Raw genomic sequence first — 19,403 nt, forward strand, 5'->3', positions numbered from 1 at the left:
CAGTATTACTACATTAGTATAATGTTATGCCATATAATAGTTTAGCGAACATTAGATTCAATTTTTCAATCAATTGATTGAATCGTAAAAAATACAATTCAAATATTACGTGAAAATACAAAATCATATCATTTAACTATTTATATCATCAATAGTTTAGTTTAATTTTTGTTCAATAGTTTATTAATTATTTATAAGTGTTTGTACTATATTTTTATACAATAAACAGTATTAGATTATTAAACAGTAGATTAGGTAACTATACTCAAAACTATTACATTTATTTTACAATACAATACAATAAACTAAACAATAGTATTATTTAATCTAATGTTTAATGATATTAATATATTGTATACATAATTAATAAATTGATCCACATAATTTTAATTTTTTAACAAATTAGACTAAATTTGTTAAACTAAATAAATGCAAATATATTTAAATTAATTGACGTAATTCATGAATGAATCAACATTTACGACAGTTTATAATGAAAATATTATTACAGTATTATTAATACAACAATATATTGAATACAATATAATGTGTGTAAACTGTAAGGGAGTTTCTATAGTATACCATATATGATATATACAGTGTATATATATATAGTGTATATATAGTGTATATATAGTGTATATATAGTTATATACAGCACTTATATAGTATTATATACAGTGTTTGAGTGTTTGCTTCGTTGTTAAACTTGATATATATATATAGGACTCACAAAACTAACCCTTAATTATAAGGAAAATATAAACAATTTAATCAATAGTTTGAATTAAATATATAATTAATATATATTTGTGTTAACTATAAATCAGATGAGTCTACATAAGCCTGTAGTAAAACGGGCCACTTCTGCACCACCAGTCAAGAGGAATGCCTTAAATACAAATAAAATCAATTCAATGGACGCCAACTCAAGTAATACTATTATCATTGAATGTGTCAATCATTTAATACATTAAATTATATTTTTATATTTTCTTACACTTATTTAGTACTAAAATAATAACATATTTTATAATAAAATAAAATTATATGAATTTGTCCACTGATTTGATTAGCAATACATTGCTTTCATTTATGTCATTTGACGCGCATTTTAACCGCATTTTAACTGCTTATGGATGAAACCAATTGCTACCTCTTCCCCCACTTTCTAACCCCGACCCACACCCACCCCTCCCAAACCTAATCTAAATAAATAATAATAAATAATTAAATAGTTGTATTAGTCTTGTAGTTAACTTAATGGGTTTGACAACTAATTGAACCAATTGTTAAAATTAATGTCATATATTGTTTGACACATTTTATTAATAATGGTTTTTGTTTTATTAACTCAAATAAATATATTCTTCAGAAGCCGGTGCTGCAGATGAAGTGTTGTTTATGAATGAGTTTGAAGACGTGCCTCGAGTTATGATATTTTCGGGCAAAGATCTGGAAAGAGAATTAGCAAAAATCCGAGAGATCTGTTCGGATCCAAGTATTCATTGGGAGAAAAGGACAGAAGCACTGAAGCGTTTGCGGTCACTACTAATAGCCGGCGCCGCAGACTTTGACGAGTTTTCTGGTTATTTAAAGCCATTAGAGCTGTCATTCCAAGTGTCGGTTAAAGACTTGCGATCAAAAGTAGTTCGCGAGGCTTGCGTTACAATTGCTTATATGTCTGAACGACTTGGGATCAGGTATTATATTGTGGTTTTGCATTTGTATTATTATCGGTAATTATAATGAATTTATTTACAGATGTGACCGATTTGTCGAAGCATTGCTACCAACTCTTATAAATTTGATTCAAAATAGTGCCAAAATTATGTCGAGCTCTGCAGTGGTTGCCATCCGTTTTATAATACAATCGACTCATACAAATCGTTTAATTCCAGTCATTACATACAATATATCGTCGAAATCCAAAGAGATCCGCAAATCTTGTTGTGAATTTCTTACCCAATTACTATACACATGGCCTCCTCAGGCACTGGAGAAGCACGTGGGTATCATATCGGATGCAATTAAAAAAGGCATTTGTGACGCCGATCCCGAAGCCCGAGCCTATGCACGCAAAGCATTCTGGGGTTTCTCTGATAAGTTCAAGAAAGAGGCCGACTATTTGCTTAATTCATTAGATGGTACTAAACAACGGATACTTCACGGCGAACAATATAATATGACGAACTGGAGTTCAACTAATTCACTAAACAAATCGAGTCCTCAAAGACCTCGAACTTTTCGAACCAATAGTCTGTCTTCCAATGGTTCGGTCGAAAATTTGAGTCGTCAACCAAGTATTAAATATATCGGCGGCCGATCCAAAATACCTGTCCTTTCACCACGAAATGAAGGTTTATATTTGATTCATAAGTTATTTATTATTTTGTAGGCATGTTTGTATAGAATATGTTTTATTTGATTTGATTTTTATTATTTTGATTGATGTACAGTACCTGCACGTTCAGTTATGCCCTCTCCCTTTAGAACTACCAGTGCTATTGATTCGGGGGCACAGCAAAGGGCTAAAGCAAGAGCTGACTATATTTCAGCTCTGGCACAGCCTAAAGTTATTAACAGTCGTAAGTGTTGTGAATCAAATTTAATTAAATTTTTTGTTTATTTATTAAATTATAATTATGTAGTTATAGTAAATATTTAAATTATTTGTCTGTATTTACTAATTGATGACATTTAACAGCTCGATCTACGTATAAAAGGGCCGATTATTTGGCTTCGCTTACATCACCCGATAGGAGTCGATCTAAATCAAGAGTTTCAAAGTCACAACCGGGCAGTCGGTCGGCGTCTCCCTCGCGATACTTCAATGTTTATATGGAAAAGACATATAAAGAGTCAACTATACATGACATGCATGTATTGCCAACTAATGACAGCTATATTGCTAACCATAGCCTTAACCACAGTTTAAGCCAGAGTGTTAACCATACTGTTGATCACATTATTAATCATAGTAGTGGCAGCCATAATCTTAATCATAGCCTTAATGTTAGTGTCAACCATAACGGTGGCCCCAGTGGTGATCATAATGGGAGTCAACAATATGTTGAGTGTGAAGACAGTGCTTACTTTAATATAGTTCTTATAAGCTTACGTTCCAACACAAAGGATACCGAATCTCAAAAAGAAAGTCTTAATGATTTGATTGAATTGATTCGTGAGGGAAGTAATGAAGAATGGGCTCAACGATTCAAAGAGGTTTATCGTATTTTATTGGATAAAATGACTGAATTAACTAATAGTGCCATTAGAGCTATGGCTTTAAGAGTAATGTGTGAATTATTAATGAAAAGGACTAAATATTTTCCTGAATTTATTGAATTAACTATTCTTCGAATTCTTGAGTCGAGTAAAGACTCTGAGAAAGAAGTGGTTCGTGCGGCTGAAGGCGCGGCCGGGACTGCGGCAGCTGTTTTGCCACCCGACCAGTGCCTCAAAATACTTAACTCTGTTATTAAAACCAGTGAGAGTCCTATTAACATTGCAGCTATTAAAATGTTAAATAAAGTAAGTCTACAATTATCGACAAAATGATATTTTAATATCTATAACATTATTTTTAATATTATAGTTAATTGAATTACAACCAAAGCATATTGTGATGGATTTATTACCCCAAATGATGCCATCATTACTACAAGTAATTTATAAATAAAATAATTTATAATAATAAACACTAATTGTTTATTTGTATGAATCGCAGGCTTACGACAATCCCGAGAGTGCCGTTCGTAAGGCCGCTGTTTTTTGTATGGTTTCCATACATTCAGTTGTTTCCGATGCGATTAATCCATACGTGTCGTCATTAAATGCAAGCAAAATGAAGTTATTACAGCTTTATATTGAGAGAAATAAGAGCCAATCTGGTCCCGGACCCGGAGCCAGTACTGGATCACCATTAATGGCCAGCTCTTGACTCATAACTACACCATTAAATGACTATTCTTTGTGCCACTAAATCTTCATTTCTCTGTTAAAACATTGACTTTCTTGACAATTGTGTCAATAAATTGATTCCACAAACTCTTAAATACTTAGTTTGCAATCAGTTTCTAAAACTTTAGATATTTTGTTTTAATAACTAATAAATATAATAATAATATGTTAAAACATTATTTTAAATATTAAAACATTGTTATATATTATCTGTACTAAAAACTATTTTTGCAAATTGTTTAACTCTTTAGTTTATACATAAGTACAGCACTTATCAAACATATATATATATATATTATTTAATATTCATTTTTAATTCTTTATAATTCATTTTTAATTCTTTATAATTCATTTTTAATTCTTTATAATTCATTTTTAATTCTTTATAATTCATTTTATAATTAATTTCTTAACTAATGTTTTATTATTTCATAGATATTTTAATATTTATAAACACTAACTCATTAGAAAAAATAAAATAATAAATAGATTTGTATTTTCTTATGTTTTCAATATATTTAACATTAAGTAATTGATTAATTGGGAATTTGTTGAAAAAATATTGTGAATAACTTAAAAAGTAATGATCAAAACGTCAATTTAAACAAATTAATTAACAATATAACGTTTTTAATAATATTGTAATAGTTTAAGTTGAATAAATTTATATTTATTGTAATTTATATTTTATTAAAATTTTAAAATAAATTAATGACAATAATAATTACATATTTTTATTATTTGTGATATTTAGCGATATTATAGAAAATGAATCATGGTTATTTGTTTTAATTTTAATTATTATTATTATTCAATGTTTTAATACGCTATTAATAATTAAATATTTTTTATGTATTTATTGCTTTTATTAGTTGATTAAATTCAATAAATACTAAAACATCTAATACTGATATTATAATATATTAATAAGGGTTACAAAAGTGTTGACATAATTGATGGAAATGTAAAAAATATTAATATTTAAATGAATTTATTAAATGATTTGTTACCATAAATGACGTAAAGGACAGGTGTTTGTGAGGAAAGGGAGGGAATTAAACAATAAGTTTTAGCGCCAAATATCCATTGATTGGCTGTTTTTAATGCACTTTAATATTGTCTCACATTTTCTGGTATTTAACAATCATTTTATAATTTGAATGAATGGTCCGATAGTTGTATAACTTAAGTGATAATCGATGGACAAAATGAAGACAATTGAAGAGAGTTTCTCAAAGATTGAGAAGATTGGAGAAGGAAGTTATGGAATCGTCTATAAGGCTAAAGACAAACACAATGGATCTCTTGTGGCACTCAAGAAGATCAGACTTGACTCGTAAGTTGTCTTTTGTTGACTTATTTGTCTGACATTGTGTTTGTCTATTAATAGTGAGTCAGAAGGAGTTCCCTCGACAGCCATCAGAGAGATAGCACTTCTCAAAGAGTTGAATCACCCGAATGTAGTCCGACTTCACGATGTGGTTCATTGCGACAAAAACCTATATCTTGTGTTTGAATACCTCAATCAGGATCTGAAGAAACTGCTGGACAGTACAAGTAGTGGTTTGGCCCGATCTCTGGTCAAGTCATATATGTGGCAATTATTGCAAGGCTTAGCCCACTGTCACTCGCATCGAGTTCTTCATAGAGATCTTAAGCCACAGAATTTGTTGATTGACACAAACGGTAACATAAAGTTAGGAGACTTTGGTTTAGCCCGAAGTATTGGACTTCCCATACGCACCTATACTCACGAAGTGGTTACTCTTTGGTACCGATCGCCCGAAATACTACTGGGCTCTCACTTTTATGGGCCATCAGTTGATGTTTGGAGTCTCGGTTGTATTTTTGCCGAAATGGTCACTAAAAGAGCTCTCTTTCCGGGAGACTCTGAAATCGATCAGTTGTTCCGAATATTTCGAACATTAGGAACACCAGATGAAAAAGTTTGGCCCGGAGTTAGTAATTATCCCGACTATAAGTCAACATTCCCTCAGTGGACCAAACAAGACATAAGCAAACTGTTGCCAAACATGGAATCGGATTCCATTGATCTGATTGCGGTTCGTCTCATATTTGTCTCAATACTTTAATTATATCCAAACTTTTTATTTTAGAAACTTTTGACATATGATCCCAACCGAAGAATATCTGCGCGAAAGGCTTTAAGTCATCGATACTTCAAAGATGTTTCGATACGACCACCAGATTTAGATTAACTATAATAATAATACATTTTTTACTAATAAGTTTTATATTTTTTAATTGAATTCAACACATATCTAGTTTTAATTATAATTTTATTATTTAAGAATTTAATTATTTGAGTATAATTTCATTTTATGTATATTAATGTAATGGTTATTATATATATATATATATATATGCCAATCGAAATATGATAATAATCTATATATATATATAATTCTATATATTTATGAAATGCATGAATATTTCTAATAATTACATTAAATAATATGATTTGAGATTAAATGTATGATATATGAGATGATAATGAAAATGATTGTCTTTAAGTAGTTTTACAATATATATATAACTTTACTTTTACTCAAACGAGTGGTTAAAAATAACAAAATAATGAATTCATGCAATGAATTAATATATTCAAAGATACTTAAAAATGTTTTGAATTACATATGAAGTGAAAAACAAAATATAATTAAATATTAAAAGATTTGTTATATCTATGATTGAGTTGCTTTGGATTCAAATGGTTCGTCCGAAAGGTTTGCCGCCATCGAAGAGAAAGTTGCTGTTTGTGGTCGAAAGGAAGTACGCGTTCAACGAAAAGACCAAAAGAGTCGGAACAAAAGTTACGATAAATCCAAAGATGCGATATTTGGGTGCAATTTGGTATCCAATCCAGAATCCAATTCTACCGATCAAGAAGTATACATTCAATAGTGGAATAAATCGTAAATTGCTTTCTGATAAATAGGTCGACAGAATTAGTTGATTGATGGCATTCATGACAAACTGTTCCAATGTGTTGGTTAAGATCTTATTGGATCTCTCGACAACCGATTCATATCCGGCCAATGGATTAATAGCGTGACTCAATAGACGGCTTACCCATACATTAATAGTTGTTAGTATGACTACTGACAGACCCAACACTTGGTAACGAAGAGTCCAAACTAATCGGTCGGTCAGTGAGTGCAAGTGAGGCACTGATACGTATCGCTGACCGAACTGATTGTAAGCGTAATAAGTGGCGGCCAGAAATGTAACGGCAATTGACATCGATATCAATACTGCCTTTCGGTTGGACCACAACTGAGTGTCTCCTCGACTGCTTTTATCTGTTCTGGTCTTCGGTGGCATTATTCTTGTTATTGTTGTCTTCGGTCGATATCTTCAGATGTCTGACAGTTGTGTCAACTGTTGAACTATTTGTTAGAGTTTTGGCTCTTTTTGATGATTCAAATCAGTTTCAAACCAACGGTTCATTCAAACTGCCAAACAATGGACTCAATAACTGATTGCATCCGCCCTTCACTGCCTTCACTATCACTTCAATTGGTCGACAACTCATAACACGAGATGACATCACAAGCAATACAATCAGTCATTGGATGAAACATATGAATGAAAGACAGGGGTCGCCAATACCGCCAATACTCTGAAATAGTCGACTACTTTGTTGTTAACAAAAATCCGTTGCTTTTGTCGACCCTATTGTGTGTCACACCAGAGGTCACACTCTGTGTCACACTTTGACTGTAATGCAGTTGAGAGGCATTTCGGGTTTGATTTCATTCAAATGGTTCACACATTTGACATTTAATTACAATTCAGTACTAACTCTACATTGACTTTACATCTCTCACATAATTTTATTAGGATTTAAATCTTTTAATATAAAATTTATATAAAATTATTTATAGATTTATCACTAAATTATAATTTTAATATATTTTGTTGAATTTCTAATAGTTTCCCAAATTAGTCAAACATTATTTAATTTGATTATGAAAAATCTAAATATTTTAAAAAAATATCAAATTTAAATGTTATGATAATTATTTATTTAAATTATAATTATATTTGACTGATATTGCTTTAAGTGTTCATAAATTAAAAATAATAATTTTATAATAAAATAAAATTTCTTTTTAATTACAATATATTTTACTTAAACAATAAATAAAAATGTAAATTATTAATCATGACATTGATTTGATTTGAATATCTTGTTTAGTATTTGTGTATAAAAACACATTAATGGTAACAGAAATTTACAAAAATTTTCATTTAATTAATTTTTACAAACTATTTACCAATTTTATGTATCAGTGGTAAATAAGCCTGCCCCTTTTTATATTGATGATATGCAAATAGCATTAAACAGATCACATTTAATTAATTTTAATGATTTCATGTCAAACATTAAATTTTATTTGAAGTCGATTTAGTGATTGATAACATGTTGAAGTGCGGGATGTAATGACTTATATTTTGTTTGACTATCAATTTGTTTAATCATAGACTACTGTATTATTTGTTGTTAATAACAAAATGGGTGAATTTTATTACAAGTTGATCAAAGTTTATTAAAGTATTTTATTTCAATATATTTTTTTTTAATCTAAAGTTCTACATTTATAACTTGTTTTTAATAAATAACATAATTTATTATTTATAAAATATGTTTTACTAATATATGTATATATATTAGTCTATCAATATATTTTGTTATGAAGAGTAAACACATTTTAATGTCTATATAAACTAAGATTTAAATAGACTAACAAAAACACTAAGTATTTAAAATATAAAAATTTATTGATTAAATATAAAAATTATTGAAGCAAAAAGTTAAGTACAGTATTATATAAGTTTTTTTTCACTTTTACTGTAATTTAAATCTTGAGCAATATTTATATTTTTTATATACAAATTTTTGATTTATAGAAAATGCTGCGAAAATACTAATAATTCATAACATATAATAATAGACAATTAAATTCAATGATTACAATAATGTTGAGCACATATATCTAACTATTATTTGAATGCATATGCGCTCCAAAAGGGCATTAGTTATCATTTAGTGCTCCGTTCTCTCCAATCATTGAAGTCGTTTATATCGGGATTTCATGTGTCGACAAATGCTATCCAAACGATTCGTTTTCTTTATCCCTCAAGCCTTTGGGGAGTGACTTCTCACATATAATGTCAAACTATCACACATATACACACATAGACACACACACACATACACACACACACATACACACACACACACACACACACACATACACACACATACACACACACACACATACATACATACACACACACACATACACACACACACATACATACATACATACATACATACATACATACATACATACACACACACACACACACACACACACACACACACACATCTCTCATCTCTTTCATCTTTATTTATTTTTATGGCTCCAAAATATTACTACAAATATATATTGTCTCTACAGTATGTATTTGTCCATAAACTTTAACCGATAATAATAAGCAAAATATAGCTATTTATTAGGATATTATATTAATTTAAAATAACAGACAATAAATCATAGATTTGTGAAACATTTATGAATAATAATCTATGTCTCACAAAGTATTACGCAATTTTGATAACATTTGAATAGTTCAGTCACTCTCTATGGTCTCCCCCGCAGTTTATATAACCTTTGACTTTATATAAATAGTTAGTCAAAAAAATGTGAAATCATTGATGGCGTAAATGATAGAAACATATTTTGAATGAATTGTTAGAAAATCTTGAAATAATATGTATTTTAGTTTACTATACAAGAGTTGTATACCAAAAATAATGCCAGAAGTGGGCGGAGGTTAACACAAAGCTGCAGAAGATATCGGAATTTTGTAAAATAGCAGTCTTTAAGTCTACCATTTGTCAGACTCGCCATTGCGTCACCACTTCTTACATCCAACGAGAGTCCGACCACTTCTCTTATATATATATATATATAAGCGATATTGTCATTGAATCCCGTAGTCCACAGGCAATAAGTGATGCGAATGACAGCAGTTTAACTATATATAAGTTCAACCATTAGTTTACTACAAAATTCAATATTGTTTGTATTAATTTATTATAAAATAATTAAATCTCTATTTATTAAATTTGTATAATTAATAATAGTTTAAACAACAGTTATCCAAATGGCGTCTTCTTGTTCTTGTAATGACGAAAAAAAGATAATAAACTCGACAAACATTTCACAACTTTATTATACAGGTATGTCTCAGGTTTTTTACTGTAATCTTTTGTTAAATATATATAACACTAATTTTTACAAATATATTAAATACATTTATTGACAAAATGGATTAAAATGTTTATCTATAGTACTATAATCGCATTAATGACACAAAATTAGCATTAAATGAGTTAAATGTATGATGTTTTGAGGCAACTATTATACAAATAAATTGCAAGAATAATGTTAAATAGAGACTTCATTTAGAGTACAGAATGAGTGCTTAAATGCCGTTAAATATGTTTACAATACAATCATTTGAAAAGTCGTGGGCTTTAATAAAATACTCATTTAATTAGATTTTGTGGGATTTTGTGACCAATTTATAGTACAATATTAATAATCTTTTTTTAATATAAAAAGTTAATAATAAAATATCATTTGAAATATCAGTAAAAATATTTTTATTGTTTATACAGTAATATACAATAGTTTATAGTTTTATTATTAAAAATCTAAATAATTCAAATAACATATTAAGCAAATAAAGTCTACAACACATTCATTACAAGTCAATCATAAGTTTGATCCAAAACATCGTTCAATCACTGCTTCAGTGATTTTGGGTCTCAAATTAGAAAAGTATTTATTTGTATGATATAAAAGTCTCAAGAGATGGGATTTATGAAAACCTATTGTATGAGGAAAGTCATCATTTTGTAGCTCTAGTGCTCACCGTTTGCTCTTTTCAACCAAATTATGGCATTCAGTGGTTCGCGAGAGTACGCTATGTAAAAGTGTCTCAAATTAAATGTTGGGTCTAATAACTAGAGACTCACTAAATATACATTTCATAAATTATAAAAATAAACACTATTTAGTGGCATTATTTATTAGATTAGAAAATTATAATTTTTACCAAAAATAATAGTTAAATATTGTGTTATTATGTATAAATAAAATATAATTATAATTTATTTTTATATAATTTATAACATTATGAATGTGATATTTAGTGATATATCTGATTTTGAAAATTACAAATAATCATATTTAGTAAATTGCTTATGTAAATATCAAAACCTGTTTTTTATTTCACTAACATATTTTTATGATTTTTTTATTTTCATTAAAAATGATTATACTAAATGTTAATTTAGTTTTAAAATAATTTTATTATAATTAGTATTATTATTATGTAATTCAAATGGATTATTGAGTAAATTACTTATACCTAATTACTTATACTAATTACTACTATACAGTATATATAACTACTGTCAATATGTAAATAAGTAATAATGAAGTCTTTAGTTATAAAGTCAAACACAAGCATACAGTGATTGAGTCTGTATTCGTCTATTTTTTTCATGGCTCATGAAATCAGTAAATATATGTATTTTTGTACGAAATCCAAGGCCTGAACTTTTTTGATAACATATCCATTCATTTAAATGATATTTATTTCCATAAAATGTTATACAATTGTTGTAATACAATATAACAAATTTATATTAATCTAAATTTAGAAATATTATTGATTTCATAACAAAAATAAACTTTAAAATTAGCTCTTGAAGTGTTATTTACATTATATAAAAAAAATTAACTAATATTTTAATGATTTTCAAACAAATACGACTTACATCTCATATAATACAAATTATATGCAATTTTAAACTTTACATTATTTTATAGATTTATTTCCAATCAATGAAAACGGAAACAAACCGACCAAAGAATTCTTGCTAAAAGTCATTGAAATATGTCTCGACTTTATTCAAAAATCTAACGACAGGTCCACTAAAGTGATTGACTTTCACACACCTGAAGAATTGCAAAAATTGTTTGATTTTTCGATACCCGACGAACCACTAAATATCGGACAAATATTGAATGACTGTAGAGATGCCCTTAAATATCAAGTGAAAACTGGTATGTCTTTTACATTTTCAATGCAATTCATTTGAATATTTTTCACAATATATATATATATAATGATATAAAACAGGAGTCAGCTGTAGTCGACATAAACACATATATATTATAAATGACTTCAACGCCACTAATGTGACTAATATTAATAATATTTCCAATTCTAATACAGTATTATAAAACTTATGATAAAACATATAAAAAAGTTATTTTGCAAAACAAATAGTTTTGTCTGAAAAAATCATTTTAAAGTCGACTAATATAATAGTTGGCATACAATAGAGTTATTGTGTAGTAAAAGGCAGCAAATTATCAATTAGTTTTCAGATGAACTCATTTTTTAATAAGTGGTTATATGAGGCGTGCTTTGGGATGTGAGTTAAGCTTACACTACAATCGCACACATTTTAAGGCACTGTTTTGTTGGTCGAGCCTTACATTGCCATTAAAGACTAATATTGTTTTTCTTTATGAAATTCAATATTTGAGTTGATGTTAGTGTAGTCATAATAAGAGCGTTTGTAAGAGGAACTGGATCTCAGTCCCTCATAATGGCATAGGAGAAGGAATATTGAAAAATATTTATGCGCCAATTAATTGCAATTTTGTTTCGCTTGACTTTTTGAGGGAGAGATATATATTATATATTTGAAGGGAAAGACAGTATGTATCGGTTATCACCGCTAAGGACTACTCAGTGAATTGAACAGTCGTTTGCCAACACCAGTGCCACTATTTTTCTATTGTCCCAAATGTTGGGCACTCATACCACTCATAAACTATAGACTCTCTTTACGAGAGGGGAGAGAGAGAGAGATAGAAAAAGTACGGAATCTTCAGTTGAGTGAATGACTCTAATCCTCTTATTTGTCACAAATAATAACAGAGAGAATCACTGAAAGAGACACAAAGTGAGAGAAAGATGAGAGTAATTGAAATGACATACAGTTATCGTATGAAACGTTTGGTTTAGCCATACATCATATGATTGTCTTTTGGTATAATATATATCTAAATGATTAGCTTTTCTCTACTTCACATATAAGTACTTATTATTTAAACACTTAGTTTTCTCAACCATTGCTTTTGTCAAAAAAAATATAATCTCTTATACAGTACTTGTATATTATTTTCCATTTCTCATAACTAAAGGATTATTATTTTTAGTCACATTCACAAATAGACAAAAAACTAATATAAATATAATATCAATAAATTAAATATTATATATAATTTTGTATATATTCTACTGTATATCAATTTTAATTAATATAGAAAATCTGTAGTTTCATATAGTTTAGAATTGATAAAATTTTATTAATTATGAAATAAACCAAAAAAAAGTTACATTATATAACTTTTATACAGTATAAACGATAAAAATTTAATAAAAACTGATTACATGCAATATTGAAGGTTCGTTAGTAACTTGAATTCAATTTGTAATGAAATTTATCAGAGAAACCACATCAGGAAATTAGAGGAACGGTGCAAATGAATGTCACCTCAAAGTTATATTGTAAAACACACCAATGGGTGAATGCTTTAACTGCAGTGCTTTATAAATATACTAAACACTGGGAAATATATATCATTGTTCATAGCTTACTATTCAATGTTTGCCGATATGACATGAGTAACATCATGAGAGAGAGAGAGAGAGAGTCGGGAAATAAAGTGAATGGGAAACTAATCAATGAGTACTACACTTGTGTAACACATTTTTTGATATATTTGTTCACTAAAGATAAGCCAAATGTATGGCAACAGTGCTGATAGTGATTGAGCTATATCTAAGCCATATATTGAAAATACATAACTGTGTCCAACATAGACATGGCTTAACTCACTAAAACATCAGTCATCTGTTTGATTGCCACGACTTAAGGCACTATCAGTTAAAATAAAATTCACATTTCGTCTAAACTTTCAATTTTATACTCCTTTATAAAAATCATAAATCTTTTTTAAATATGAAACGATTCTATATTTATATTTTCATAAACTTTAACTTATTATTATATTTGATACAAATCATTGAGTTATAAGTTAGAAATAGAATATTATAATAAAAGTGTCTAAAATTACATTTAATGTGAGCAATACTGCTGTCAGCCACTGCACCGACACTTACTTACAAAATATGAAATTGAAATACAATACCATTACAGGCGTGAAAGTGAGAGCGCAAACCATATGTTTAAACATATAGTATAGGCCTATAACTTATTGATTACCATTTCACTGACATTAAGCTTATGATATAAAATACAGTTATCTTTATGTTATAAATATCATATAAATGCTAAAGTGATGAGACTGTGCTCTAATCACTGACTCTCCGTCTAAATCACAGTTATAATGATATACCAGTTATTGCTTATAATTATATACAATAATATTCTTTACTTAGTGTTAATATTTGTTACAGTAAAACAACATTTAAATTATAAAATAGTGTTTTTGGTCTAAAAAATAGAGTCAAATAATAAGCTAATTTTAATTGCAAATATTATCTAATTCTCATAATTTTATAAATCTCATTAATATTTTATATTTTTATAAAAACCAAAAAATAAATATTTTTAGGCAACATTTTAATTAAATACAGGAATATATTTATAGATTAAACATTTAGTGTACATAATGTTCAGTAATTTGTGAATTATTTTCAATTAAACACAAGATTACACTTAAAGTATGTCCTATTGTATAATCGCTCAGTCAGTTGTAAAATACAATGAAAAAGGGCTCAAATAATACATTTGAAAAGAGAAAGTGAATGAAAATAATTTGAGGCACTCTTTTGATTGTATAAGCGATGGTAAACTTGACGGTCAAACATACAGTAGGAAAGCAGGTCTGTTAGGCACATGAAATACAGACACACAAACATATCATACAGTGTTGTGTTGATGACATAACTGCATCCACTGTTATATTCCCTCCGATAATATTAAACTTCTTTTATTTTGTATCACAACCCGACTCTTGCCATAACTCGTGTGTCGTTTGGCTTTTCGCTTCTCTCACTTCGACGGCTGACTCAGGGATTGGGAATTAAATGCTTGATATGAGTTAAACAGCTGTCTATACAATGATTGGTGTTATTTGCAATATATTTCATATTATTACCGTTTCAACAATAGTTTATTAATCTTAAATATAAGCGACAAAAGCAAAACAAAGGCAATTATAAGCATATTTGTAAACATTTTGTCCGCTTAGCTCATCCGCATTTCTTCAACCAATTGTCGTGTGGTCTCGACATTGTCTCCTTAGCCGGAGAATGGCTTACGGCCGCCGCTAATACTAATATGTATATTATTATATTAAACTATTTTAAATGTTATTTTTGATAAATTAAAATTTATACAATTTATAGGTTTACATACGAAATAGCACCGGTATTTATTTTAATGGAACATCATATCCTTAAAAAGATGAGAGATATTATCGGCTTTACTAATGGAGATTCAATTTTATGCCCCGGTATGTATGCACTCAACTTTCATTATAGCAACCAATTAGTTTCACAGCATTTAAAAACATTTTCATAAATTGGTTTAATTATTATTTTGTTTATATGAAATTATATTAAATTTCTCAGTTATGTATTAAGTTATGTTATTTATTAAAGTTAGTAAAGTTATAAAAGTTATAAACTAATATTTTTATTGGAAATTTAATTAATTGTTTTCTTTTTGTATTTATACAATTTAATAATGTATTGCATTGTAAATTTATTGTACTTTATAATATTATTGTAATTTATAAAAATCAAGTTAATTATATTTGCGTTGTTATTAAACAAACTTAATACATAATAAATTAAATAACTTTATTGAAATATATTAAAGTGCTGTATATATCAATATATCAATATATATATATTATATTAAATTATATATATATGCCAATGAAAAGGTGGTGCAATATCTAACTTGTATGCTGTAATCATCGCCCGACACAAACTGTTTGCTGAATATAAGGCTAAAGGACTTAAAGCACTTTCACAACAACTGGTTCTCTTCACATCAGAACACGTAAGCACTGCTAATAGCAGTTCCTCTAAACCCAGACTTCTTGTATGTCAGTCAAGTGGACCCATAAAGCAATTCATTAGATATATATAATTGAAAAATAGTGTAGAAATTGTCAATTCGTGTCTAATTGGTTTCGTTAAGACACAACACAATGCAACTAAAAGACATCTCTTTTTTTAGAGCCATTACTCGACTCGAAGTGCTGGTGCTGTTTGTGGCTTCGGTACAGATAATGTTATTGACGTTCCCTGTGATGAAAGGTTTGCAAATAAATTTCTATTAATATTCTATAGTTTAGTCATATAATTATAATCAAAGTTTAATTTAATAAATTATTTGTTGAGTTTAGGGGACGAATGATACCATCAGAGTTAGAAAGACTTGTCAAAGAAACCATTTCAAGAGGTGACCGACCATTTTTTATCAACTGTACCTCTGGTACCACCGTTTTGGGAGCTTTCGACCAAATCAACCCATTGGCAGATATCGCCGACAAATATAATATTTGGCTTCACGTTGATGTATAGTATTTCCATTTAAATTAAACATTATATGCAATTAGCGACATATTATTAGTTAAACTGTCTATTAATAATTGATTATTAATGTTAAACATAGAAACTAAGTATTTATTATGAATTAGTAAAAAAAGCTGATTAGTACAAAACAAGAGTAAAGTATTTTCAATTGTATGTATTGTCGGCATATCTATCTATAGGCCGCGTGGGGAGGAGGATGTCTATTGTCACGAAAGCATAGACACAAATTGGATGGCATTGAAAGGGCCCGATCTGTTACTTGGAATCCACACAAACTCATGAGTACTTTACTTCAGTGTTCAACCGTTCATTTCAAAGAAAATGTTGGTTTCAAATAATCATTTGAATAACAGTTATCTTACTGTCATTTTTTCTTTTTAAAAATAAAGGGTTTACTTATGGATGCAAATCAAATGTGCGCCGACTATCTGTTCCAACAGGACAAACATTATGATGTCAGCTATGATACCGGAGATAAAGTCATTCAATGCGGTCGACACAATGATATATTTAAATTGTGGATTATGTGGAGATCAAAAGTAAGCAATTTAGCTGTTTTTCTATTGTTTAAATTGTATATCAATAAAAAATGCTATCAATTGTTATTTTTTATTAATTTAAAGGGAATGGAAGGCTATGAACGACATATCGACCATTTGTTTGATTTGACTGAGTATGCATTCAATTAATAATACAATACATTATTGTTTTCATATAACTATTTTTACATAAAATATGATCCAATGTATTGTAATGTATTTGGAATGTAACAGTTATATGGTTGAAAAGCTAAAGGATCGCCCTGATCAATTTTATTTGATTATACCGGAGCCAGAATGCGTCAATATTAGCTTCTGGTATATCCCTACAAGGCTTAGGAATGTACCACACGATCGACAGAGAATACAGGAGTTGGGAACGGTATGCTAACCATTGTTATCAAAATATGCTGCAAAACATTGCTTTTATCAAAAAGCTTTGCCAAAACTGCATCTTTTCTGTTAGAGTTTTACAGTATATATAGTTTTATTTATAGTATTTATTGATTAGTTTATATAACTTATAGCATTAGTACAATACTACTCTATTGCTTTTTTATACATATAATGCTTGAATTCCAATAATTTTCAAAAATATAATAATAATAAATAGTGTTTACAAATATTTTTATAAAGCACTATAGTGTCTAAAATAAATTATTTTATGTAACACTTACAAGAGTACATAGAATATACAGTATCAAGAGTTTCGTTTAAAAACATTTTAGTTTTATAATTATAGTTTAAACTATTTCCAAATTGTTAAAATTATATTTTTAAAATAAATAAGTTTTATTTAGTTATTTTATTAATAATAAAATTTAAACACAATTTATTTGAATTATTACTTGAATTACTTATAACTTAAATGTATAGAATAAATATATATATATATATATATACTGTATATATACTGTATATGATTGAGTTATTGTTTTTAAGTAATGTTTGTTATTTTAATTAAAATAAGATAACACCACAACTAAAGGCACGAATGATGAATTCGGGAACACTTATGATAGGGTATCAACCGGTCGGCGAAATACCCAACTTTTTTCGCAATATTATATCAAACTCTGGCGTCCAAACAAAGGACATTGACTTCTTGTTGAGCGAATTGGACCGTTTGGGTCACGACTTATAAATTAATATATTTATCATTCCGACCGATATCTTAATTACAAATATATAATTATATAAATTTTATTTCTATCATTTGAATATATTATAGTATTAGATATTATGTTTCAATGAATGACAACTCACTGCCGACGTCTTTCTAATATAATATTTAACATAATATTGAAATCTATGAATTAGTTTGTTGTCATTTCCTAATTCCCGTCCTTATCTTTACTAAAAATCATAAAATTGTTGAAATGTGTGTCAAATTTAATTGAATATGACTTATGTTTAAAAGTTATAGTGTTCATAATAAATATATATTTATATTATAATTTTAAATTATTTAGACAAACAACGAGTAAATATATTTTGATGAACACTTTGTTGTGTATAAATAGCAATATACTGTATTAATGTATACAATATTATTAAATCTAAAGTATTAAATACAGTCTATATTATATGAGCAATGTATTAGAAATTAGATATATATTAGATTATATTGTATTAATAAATTAATTGTTGAATAATGTGTTAGAAAACTCAAGATATTAAAATAATGTTAAAAATTGTTGAAAGATTTTAGTTTATTTGAGAAATTAATAAACTCATGTTATTTAAAAAGATTGTCTCCAATAGACATAATTATAAACATATTAAATATCAGGCAAATGCCGACAACAAAATCAAATGTCTTCCAAATACATAAAAATTATAGCCATTTAAAAATAGGCTATAAATTAATTAAAATATTAAACATATTAACAGTGTCTTCTAACTATTTTTTTTGTTAAAAACATTAAAATAATAATTTTTTTATTGTAGTATTAATAATTTTAATTAAAATTAATAATTATACAAATATATATCCAAGAATTGTTGAAGAAATAATAACAAATAAAAGTATAAAAATCGTTAATAATTATAATTAAATTGTAACTAATAATACTGTTGTTATTGTTATTATAATGAAAAGTTTAATTGTGTTATTTTCAGTGCCTAAAAGTTCAAATATTTTAT

At 27.9% G+C, this 19,403-nt stretch overlaps 4 protein-coding genes across 5 annotated transcripts; 3 read left to right on the plus strand and 1 right to left on the minus strand.

The window, feature by feature from the left end:
* Positions 1 to 695: 695 nt before the first annotated feature.
* Positions 696 to 4,110, plus strand: LOC128960655 (CLIP-associating protein 1-like). Its single transcript, XM_054306793.1, has 7 exons — positions 696 to 933; positions 1,376 to 1,703; positions 1,765 to 2,360; positions 2,460 to 2,588; positions 2,708 to 3,534; positions 3,599 to 3,667; positions 3,731 to 4,110. Exons 1-7 carry the CDS (start codon positions 831 to 833, stop codon positions 3,941 to 3,943), a joined length of 2,265 nt encoding a protein of 754 aa, XP_054162768.1. The 5' UTR covers positions 696 to 830; the 3' UTR covers positions 3,944 to 4,110.
* An 879-nt stretch (positions 4,111 to 4,989) lies between these two features.
* Positions 4,990 to 6,239, plus strand: LOC128960656 (cyclin-dependent kinase 2-like). Its single transcript, XM_054306794.1, has 3 exons — positions 4,990 to 5,299; positions 5,354 to 6,026; positions 6,081 to 6,239. Exons 1-3 carry the CDS (start codon positions 5,163 to 5,165, stop codon positions 6,180 to 6,182), a joined length of 912 nt encoding a protein of 303 aa, XP_054162769.1. The 5' UTR covers positions 4,990 to 5,162; the 3' UTR covers positions 6,183 to 6,239.
* A 451-nt stretch (positions 6,240 to 6,690) lies between these two features.
* LOC128960226 (transmembrane protein 79-like) lies at positions 6,691 to 7,308 on the minus strand. Its single transcript, XM_054306298.1, has one exon. It carries the CDS (start codon positions 7,306 to 7,308, stop codon positions 6,691 to 6,693), a length of 618 nt encoding a protein of 205 aa, XP_054162273.1.
* A 2,688-nt stretch (positions 7,309 to 9,996) lies between these two features.
* Positions 9,997 to 18,455, plus strand: LOC128960432 (glutamate decarboxylase-like). Of its 2 annotated transcripts, none has more exons than XM_054306506.1 (13): positions 9,997 to 10,076; positions 10,142 to 10,237; positions 11,898 to 12,134; positions 15,363 to 15,453; positions 15,520 to 15,626; positions 16,062 to 16,180; positions 16,361 to 16,440; positions 16,530 to 16,701; positions 16,899 to 17,042; positions 17,109 to 17,258; positions 17,343 to 17,392; positions 17,493 to 17,640; positions 18,229 to 18,455. In XM_054306506.1, the coding sequence occupies exons 2-13, from the start codon at positions 10,162 to 10,164 to the stop codon at positions 18,400 to 18,402; spliced, it is 1,548 nt and encodes a 515-aa protein (XP_054162481.1). In that variant the 5' UTR covers positions 9,997 to 10,076; positions 10,142 to 10,161; the 3' UTR covers positions 18,403 to 18,455. The 2 variants fall into 2 exon arrangements, with proteins under 2 accessions (XP_054162481.1, XP_054162482.1); XM_054306507.1 differs by having other exon boundaries at positions 10,154 to 10,237.
* Positions 18,456 to 19,403: the final 948 nt, after the last annotated feature.

This window comes from Oppia nitens, unplaced genomic scaffold (genome assembly GCF_028296485.1).
Source record: "Oppia nitens isolate AA-2021 unplaced genomic scaffold, nextdenovo-longstitch-racon4-pilon3 scaffold4_pilon_pilon_pilon, whole genome shotgun sequence".
Taxonomy (NCBI): Eukaryota; Metazoa; Arthropoda; class Arachnida; order Sarcoptiformes; family Oppiidae; genus Oppia; species Oppia nitens.